Source organism: Gekko japonicus, unplaced genomic scaffold, assembly GCF_001447785.1.
Source record: "Gekko japonicus isolate JY-2015 unplaced genomic scaffold, Gekko_japonicus_V1.1 scaffold200, whole genome shotgun sequence".
In the NCBI taxonomy this organism is placed as follows: Eukaryota; Metazoa; Chordata; class Lepidosauria; order Squamata; family Gekkonidae; genus Gekko; species Gekko japonicus.
Genome location: NW_015160214.1, coordinates 961,006 through 970,333, shown reverse-complemented (window position 1 = coordinate 970,333; position 9,328 = coordinate 961,006). Strand labels below are relative to the sequence as shown.

At 45.3% G+C, this 9,328-nt stretch overlaps 1 protein-coding gene across 1 annotated transcript in view; it reads left to right on the top strand.

Annotated features, from left to right (window-relative positions):
* The first annotated feature begins 303 nt into the window (after positions 1-303).
* Positions 304-9,328, top strand: part of LPIN3 (lipin 3) — a 42,266-nt gene continuing 33,241 nt past the window's right edge. The window contains exons 1-5 of the mRNA XM_015410338.1: positions 304-495; positions 2,224-2,319; positions 3,857-4,116; positions 5,543-5,647; positions 7,282-7,399. Coding sequence (XP_015265824.1) covers positions 304-495; positions 2,224-2,319; positions 3,857-4,116; positions 5,543-5,647; positions 7,282-7,399 — 771 coding nt within the window. The remainder of the gene's footprint in view (positions 496-2,223; positions 2,320-3,856; positions 4,117-5,542; positions 5,648-7,281; positions 7,400-9,328) is intronic.

The window sequence follows — 9,328 nt, the reverse complement described above, 5'->3', positions numbered from 1 at the left end:
CCTAAATTAATATTTGCTTAAAAGTTATAAACCACCACGAAATGTCAACCAGCCATATCAAAGCACATAAATTCTTGGAACATTCTCCAGACAGGCTTGGTGTTCAGATTTGTGTCTGAGCGGCACCACATAGTAGCATAGTATACAGAGTGTTGAACTAAATAGTCAGAAAATAATACAGTGCCATCTGCTTCTTGGAGGTACAAGGTAACCAATTATTTTCAAGTCCCTAACATGAACTTCTGGAAGCTTCTTTTAACTTGAGGCTGTTTCTTTTTTCCATTTTTCTTTTAGAATCAGACAATGAACTACGTAGGCCAGCTTGCTGAGACCGTTCTTGGCACTGTGAAGGAGCTATACAAGGGCCTGAATCCGGCCACCCTGACAGGCTGCATTGATGTCATTGTGGTGAGGCAACCAGATGGCTCTTTATTGTGTTCACCTTTTCATGTACGCTTTGGGAAGCTCCGTGTCCTGCGTTCAACTGAGAAAGTGGTGAGTGATCTCCGATATAAGCCATCCTGTGCTTTGGGTGGGTATGTGCAGTAGTCTCTTGTTACCCTGTATGTAACTAGCAAATGACTCTTCTACCACCTAAACAAATTAATTTGGAAGTTCCATTAATTTCTGTGGCCTTTTGCTACTTAATCACAACTAGGGTTGCTTAACTCTGGCTTGGGAAATTCCTGAAGATCTGGGGGCAGTGCTTGCAGGAGGGGAAGGAGTTCAGCTACCTCCTCATGTGATACGACCTCTGAAGCTGCCATTTTCTTTAGGGAAAACTGATCTCTAATGTGGAGAACAGATGTAATTGCACCTGGAGTTTGGCAACCCTAATAACTTTGTGTGGCAGGATGCAGGCTACAGGCTACTAAGCACATGTTGAATGGCCATCCACACCATCTTGTTATCGTGGTAAAATGGAGGTTATTTGCGCCCTTGGAAACACTGAGCAGTAGGGGTGTGCACACACACAAAAAAAAATCAGGATTTTTTGTATTCTGATCTATTGGACCCCCCCAAAAAAATTGTGATTCCCAAAAAACCCTCAAATTCCAATATCAGTATGGTATTCGGATTCAGGTTTTTACCCGCTTTTAAAAAACCCACCCCCCCCCCCCCCCGGCTCTATTATACCCTATGGGACCATTAGAGCCTATGGGGATAATTGAATATAATAGTCCCCATAGGCTATAATGGAGCTGAGGGCATTTAAAGGTGTTGCAGTCCCTTTAAATGCATTCATGAAGTTGCAGCTTCATGTGGAATGGCGTTTAAAGGGAGTGCACTCTCTTTAAGCACCATTTAGCTGTGGCTATTCTGTTTTCCCGGATAATCCTGAATTTTTTCAGGATTATTCAGGATTCTCTATGCTCAATAAAAAAACTGAAAATACACCCCCCCCCCCCCCAGTGCAGCTGAAAGAATAGCTGATAAATACCGATAAGGTATTTTCCAGCTATTTTTTTTACTCCAATAGAGCCGAATGCACACATTTACTGAGTAGATTCCATACAATTCCATTCCACTAAGGGATGAACTTTCCACCAGTACAAGAAGATGTTCAGTTAGTGAACAGGCCCATAGCACCCAAATTGATGTGCCCAAGGTCTATGTATAGGAATGTTAAAAAAATTGTATCGATGGGCACATGGCCTTCAAGTGATGACCAGGGATTTGATATCAAACCTTAATCCAAATCTAAGATGGTGACACCCTACTCTGTAATATAAATGCGTACTCTGATTTGTATAAAAGTGGTTGGTAATGATAAAGTCGGCACCGTGGTGGCTCAGAGGTTAAGATGCTGAGCTGCAGACTGGAAGGTCTGTAGTTTGGCAGTTTGAGACCCTAGTGCCGCGTGACGGAGTGAGCTCCCATCTCTGGCCCCAGCTCCTGCCAACCTAGCAGTTTGAAAGCAAGAAATTGCAAGTAGATAAATAGGTACCACTTCGGTGGGAAGGTAACAGCCTTCCATGCGCCTCGGCATTTAGTCATGCTGGCCACATGACCACGGAAACATCTTCAGACAATGCTGGCTCTTCAACTTGGAAACAGAGATGAGCACTGTCCCCTAGAGTCAGATTCGACTAGCTTTCAAGCAAGGGAAACCTTTACCTTTTTTAATGGTCAAGTCACATGTTATAAATTGGTGTGAATACAGCCTGCTCTTTGTGCTAACTTTTCTATTGGTGGTGTGGCTTAAAATTAACCTCACTCTAGGTTGACATAGAAATCAACGGGGAGCCAGTTGACCTGCATATGAAGCTGGGTGATAATGGAGAAGCTTTCTTTGTTGAAAAGTCAGAGGAACAAAAGGTGGGTTTTGTTTCGTGGTCTGACTGTGAGGTACAAAAGCATAGTTCTTCATAAACTTCCCTTAAGTCCTTGAACCAGGTTATCTATAACCTTTTTGAAGAAGAAGAAGAGATTGGATTTATACCCCGCCCTTCACTTGGAGTCTCTGAATGTGTGAGGTAGGTAGGGCTGAGAGAGCTCTTTCAAGAATTGCCCTTTCAAGGACAGCTCTGACAGAACTGTGGCTTGCCCAAGATCATCCAGCAGCTGCAAGTGGAGGAGTGGGGCATCAAACCTGGTCCTCCCAGGTTAGAGTCCACACACTTAACCACTACACCAAACTAGATCCACTCAGCACACTAGGCAGATAATTTGCTGATTAGTTTCTGGGAACTGATAGCTCAACCTTAAGAACACGAAGTGTTGAGTGGCACCAGGGAGACAAAGTCCTAATGAAGTCATCGGTCACTTCCAGTATGACGCCAAATTGATTTTTCACTCTGTTTTCCAGTTCAAAGGATTTCATCATAGGAGTAAAGAGAAGCCACTCTGCATGCACAGACAACAATAACCAGTGGCAGTTTTCAGTTAAATAACACAAGTTCAGATTTTTTGTTCTGTTTCTGTGAGTAGCTCTGAAAGCTTTTCCAAGCCCCTTTATACCTTTGTTTAGATGGCCTTTGGCTAGAAGTTATTAATCAGTAAGGAACCTTCTTGATGTCTCTAGCACAAAGTCCCTTCCAGTCAAGAGGCAACATTGGTTAGCAACTTCGGTCAGGGTGTTCTGAGTTGTGGCCCTGTAGTATTGGCTACCCTCTGAGACCTGGTCCTAGTAGACAGTATAAATAATTTTTTAAAGCTTGCTTTCAAAATATTGCTGATAAGAGATTCACTGTATTGTGTTGAGGACAGAAACTTTCAAAGAGTGTTCATGGTTTGCCATGGGTACTTTGAAAAGGGACTGTCCAGTTAATGGCACAAGCCTGCAAGAGAGGTAGGGAGGGGTCAGGGTAGTGGTCTTTTAGCATTTTTAGTCAGAGTGGTGATCGTCAGGTTGATAAAGCCTGGGAACTGCTTGGTTTCTGGCCCTGCTGTGGTCTGGCTTGGGCCTTTTTGGCTTCCCTCTGGCATCAGTGCTGCAAAGCTGTAGTAATTGTTGCCATAAAGCAGATTACTAGTAAATGGAGTAGCACACAACATTGGCCATAAACTTTCATCAAGAAATGATGAGTTGGTTATCCAGAGCTCTGTTTATTTGAAATGTAAGTTCTTCAGGGGAAAAATATTTCTCTGTTGTGCTTTAGCAAGCTAAGTGTATTAGCTGATTTCGGTAAACATCAAGGGCTAGTCCTGAAGTGACCCATTTCTTGGACTATGCTCCCATATGATGCCAAATGCAAAAAATTAGCGTCTAATGTGTGTAATTCTGTTAGCATTTAATTCATGGAATTTGGCTTCCCTCGATGCCAAAGTGTCGGAATAGATTTGCTTGGTTTCTAGTTTAAGCTAACTCTAAATTTGGATCAGATGTTTGGCAAAATTTGTTCTTGTGTTCCAGGAGAGCATCCCCATCTCCTTGTGCACATCTCCCATCCCTTCGGAGAAAAACTCGGATCCGGCAACCAGGTCTTCTAGGGAGGCTTCCAGCTTGTATGGAAACGCTGATGCCTCCTGGTCTGACACAACCCTGCGTAAGAAAAGAAGGCGTAAGAGGAAGGCCAGGAGGAGGGAGTCACAGGCGGACTCCACTTCAGAAGAGCAAGAGGAAACTGAAAGTGAGATGTCTCTGGAGGAGAAGCGGAAACTGTTGGCTTCCAAGTGAGTAACCCCAAACCTGCATTAGTGCCAAAAGTGTGTAAAATAACTGCTCTTACCACCTTTCACAAATATTCCATATCGCCACGTCAGACTGCCTTCGGTAGTTTTGGACTACTGGTCTTTCTAATTCAGTATTGCCAAGTCAGAATGGAAATGGCTTGGTCTTGGTCATTTAAATGTATGCAAAAGGCCTACATGTGTATGTCTGGCCTCGGATCATCACCCTGTGCTGGGCCTTAGAAAGCATACCAGCACTGGGGGGGGGGGGGGGGGGGGGTCCTGTCAATGCACCCCCCCCCCCCCGTGAAATATGACAACCAGCATTACAGGTCAAGTATAACAGAAGTGCAACAATCACAGTCAGAACCCTGCCTAACATAACAAGCAGGAAGTTGCTTACATGTTACCAACCTGACGAATTACTTATTTATTCAAACATTTATATCCCACTTTTCTCTGTGACTCAAGGCAGCTTACAAATCATACTGAAAAGCATAATAGGGCTGTACAAAAAATGGTCCTCATAAGCTATAATGAAGGATTGATCCAGGGATATCAGGGGCTCTTGGGGGGGGGCTGTTTTTTGAGATAGAGGCACCATATTTGCAGCATAGTTGTTGGTGCCTCTCCCCAAGTTTTGGGAACTCTGGTCATAATTATCTCTTGACAAGAAACTGCTCCCCCATCTCAAGTAGAGATCTTTTCCTCCACCAACCTACCACCTAAACCTTTCCCAGAGAGTTTGATCCTTGTTAGTGGTTAACAGCATGGACTCTAATCTGGGATAACTGGGTTTGGTCCCCCACTCCTCCATCTCCAACTGCTGGAGTGATCTTGGGTCAGTCACAGTTCTCGGAAGAGTTAAGAGCTCTTCTCTCAAGGGCAGTCCACAAACGAGCTCTTTCAGCCCCACCTACCTCACAGGGTGTCTGTTGTGGGGAGGGGAAGGGAAAGGAGAATGTAAGCCGCTCTGAGACGCCAAGTGAAGGGTGGGGTGTAAATCCAATATCTTTTTGTCTTTCATGCAAAGCAGATGCTCTACCACTTATCCACAGACTTCCCTCTGTTTTGCTAGCTTTTCCTCAGCTGGAAGAGAAGGTGGGGGTGGCAGTTGTGGGCAAGAATTTGCCTGCTTGCATATGCATACATGTGATGGTCACTTGTTGTCCAAAGATAACCTGAAGGACTGTATTCCTTCTCTGCCCTGTTGACTTGAGGAGATCTTCACTTTCCATAGGGGGCCTGGCATGTAGCTAGTGAGAACCTGTTAAGGCTGGACTTGTAGAGGATTTCGGTGCCTGAATTCTTCCTAATATGGCCCTGCTGTATAAATAGAGAACCGTATCGACACTGCTTTTCATTAAGATCTGATGCAGCTAACAATGCCAATGTACTATTTGGTTTGTTTGTTTTTTTAAATCTGCAGTTCAATGTACTACTCATTCACTGATGTTCAAAGTGAAGAAGCTGAGACTTTGCAACCAAAGGAAGCCCATCCCTTTTCTGATGGAGAGCTGCCTCCCACGCAGAGGTAAAACCCAGGTTTGAATCCCCACTCACGCCATGGAAGCTTGCTGGGCGACCTTGGGCCAGTCTCACCTCAGCCCAACCTACCTCACAGGGTTGTTGTGAGGATAAAATGGAGGAGAGGAGAATGATGTAAGCCACTTTGGGTCCCCACTGGAGAGAAAGGTGACATATTAAATAAATAAATCTCACTGAGCATCAAGGGCAGGGGTGATCTTGAGCTAGGAGAAGCAGAATAATCATAGAATTTGGTAGTATTTGGGAAATGAGAGAACATTGTATGAAGACTACTTGCAACAGGAGCTGGAGGACTTAGGCCAGGACCTAAGGAACTGTGGGATTGTGCAATGACTTCTTCATGGCCAAGCATTTTTATTTGGGGGGGGGGTTGTTTCTTGAATAGCAAAAGAAGATCAGAAGAAGAGCCCTGTGAGATCAGACCAGTGGCCAAACAGTTCCACTGGAGGGCCAACAGCAGGATATAGCAGCTGAGGCCCTCCCCTGATATTGCCTTCTGGCACTGGTATCCAGAGATTTCTTGCCTGTGAATATGGAGGTTCCCTTTATCTTCGATCACTAGTAGCCGCTGATAAACCTATTCTCCATGAGTATGTCTAATCCCCCTTTTAAGCCATCTATGCCTGTGGCCTGGCACGATGTGGTCCATGGGGTCGCGAAGAGTCAGACTCGACTGTGCGACTGAACAACAAAATGCCTGTGGCCATCGCTGCATCCTCTGGCAGCAAATTTCACAATTGAGTCTCTCATTGTGTAAAAAACAATGTCCTTTTGTCTGCCCTTAATCTACTCCCACCAACTACCTATGCCTTATTGGAAATCGCTTTTGAAAACAGAGGGGGCTTGTATAACATGAGATGGCTTTCTTCAAAAGAAAATATTAGAATATCTCAGGGCATTTGGATTCTGGCTACCACAAGGTCTTTGAATTAGTGTGGCCTGCGGTGGGAAATCCAGTCTTTACCCCTAATCATCTTCAGGTCCGGAAAGTTACCTGGGAAGGAAGCTTGGATAGGTGAGCACCCTTTTCCTCTCACCTGATGATTCTTGGCTTTCCCCCAAATCCTAGTTCTGAGTGACACAAGGTGGTGGAAAATGTCTTTCAGCCTGACCACTTCAGGCTTCAGCCAATCTAGAGGTGGCAGTTTATTGTGAGGAGAAGCACAGAGCTTCTCCTGGGAGCACTTCATGGTGCTTCTTGAATGTTGTTAGGTCAGCCCTGTGCTGTGTAGCCCAGTCACGGATGATGCAAGATCTGAGATCAGCAAGGTCTAGAGCTGCAACCCAAAGAAAACTGTCCAAGAGTAAGCCCCATTGAATGAAATGGGGCTTACTTCTCAGTAGACCTGCACAGGATTGCTCTCTAGATGTCCTTTTTGCAGCATACTAAGCCTCGTTAAGAAGACTGGCAGAGCTGGATTCTCTTCCTGACTGGCTTGCTGTATGAAGATCAGGGTGTCCCTTGGCACCACCAGTATGTGTGTCCTTCCTTCCTTGCTTATTATGGCTTGCTTATTCCTTGCTTATTATGGCGACTTTTACCATGCTTAGGTCAATAGGCTTCTCTACTACTTCAGTTAGTAAAAGGATCTTTATTTTATTTTATCTCCTTATTTCAAGCCTTTCTTCAAGTTGTCAGTCAGCCCCCAAAAGTGACTCTGAACTGGAAATCAAAAATCCTGAAATGCCTCTTGGATCTGAAGCCCACATGTATTGGTCCTGGGGGAGACTGCCTGAAGTGAGTGAGTGTGGTTAGAAAGGAGGTATTGAAAATGCTGCTACAAAAAAATAAACTAAAAATGCATATACTTCCTTTGCAGGAAATGTGCATCTGCCCTCCCTCCCTCCCTTCCGCTATTTGACACTGGCCTTGAAAAGTACTTGGGCAAAATCATCTGGTGAATGGATATGTATTGATGGACACTTCAGAATATGGGACTTCTATTGTACAGATTGTTCCCTTTTGTCTTCCTCAGCAAGAAGTGCCAGTGTCTATGCCTACTGACTTGGCTACAACCAATGAGAAATGGCTGGGAGGCTCTGGGCAGGATTTGCATGCAGAGTATGGGAAGAAGCTCAGAGAGAGAGAGAGAGAGAGAGAAACAGAGAGAGAGACAGAGAGACTAAAGTAATCCATCCCCCTTGGAATCAGTTTAACTAATCCGAGCAGCAAAATAAAAAAGGTCACAGTATGGTAGATGGGACCAGCCATAATTGGTGGTGCATGGTAGACACTTGATAATGCAAGAGCATCACTGTGCATAAGAACATGAGAGCCCATGTTGGATCAGACCAGTGGCCCATCCAATCCAACACTCTATGTCACACAGTGGCCAAAACCCAGGTATCATCAGGGGGTCCACCAGCGGGCCCAGAAGCCCTCCCACTGTTGCCCTCCAGGAACCAAGAATACAGAGCATCACTGCCCCATACAAAGTGGTCCATCTATCCCTTGTGGCCAATAGCCATTGATGGACCTCTGCTCCATATGTGTATCCAGTCCCCTCTTGAACCTGCCTATGCTTGTAGCTGCCTCACTTCCTGCAGCAGTGAATTCCACATGTTAATTACTTCATTTTATCTGTTCTAAGCCTACTGCTCATTAATTTAATTGAGTGCCCATGAGTTCTTGTATTGTGAGAAAAGGGGAAAAAGTACTTCTTTCTCTATCTTCTTTTTACCATGCATAATTTTGTAAAATTATGTACTTGCTTGGCTGTCACTGTTAGCGTCACTGCCCTCAATGGCAACCATCTCCTCCTCCATAACATTTCATAAGGCAAACTGCGTAGCCTGAACATCATTATGCTGAGAGACTCCAGATACCTGCGACTAACAAGCTAAGAATTGAACAGGAGAATCTTGCACTTTGGAAAAGTTCCCACCATGCATTTGGCATCACTAAATGTTATGGAGAGGGACATGCAGGACTATTCCTTCTGCACGGGCTGTAAGAAATACTTCCTGCCTAAATTAGCATAACCAAATTGGAAAACATTTCCTCCTTATAAAAATTTGTTACGGTCGTGCAGGAGGCTCAGCAGTACAATCCTAAGCGGACTTAAACCTTCTAAGCCCGTTGATTTAAATGGACTTAGAGTTCACTCGTGTTAGGATTGCCCTGCAAGTGGCCTTCCAGCTTCTCTTGCTGCCTGTCTGAATGTGTGATTATCATTCATGTGACATCAGCTGTGGAAGAGGAGAATTTGTAATTTGAGCACATTGGAGTACAAAGTGATTTTCAAGCAAGAACTCAGCCGCATGCCATTAACTATTGATTGGGTGTCTCCAGAAGTCATTTCGTAGAAAAAGAGCTAGGGGAACTCATTAGCATAACTCATTAGCATATGCCACACCCCCTGATATCACCGGAAGTGTGTCATAAGGCCACACCCCCTGACATCACCGGAAATGTGTCATAAGGCCACACACCCCGCCCCCAACGGTCGTGGCTGCCACCGCTGGCCTTGCAGCTCCACTGCCAAGCCCCATGAGGGGCCCGGCAGTGGACCTGCAAGGCCCGCGAAGACCCTCCCTGGCCCCAGGCAGGCAGGGGTGGGGAGAGGCAGGGAGGAAGCAACTTACCCTCCCTCTTCTCCTGCCTCCTCCTGGCTGAATGAGGGCCGGAAGCGGGGTGGCCGGAAGCAGGGGGCGGGGCTTCATCATG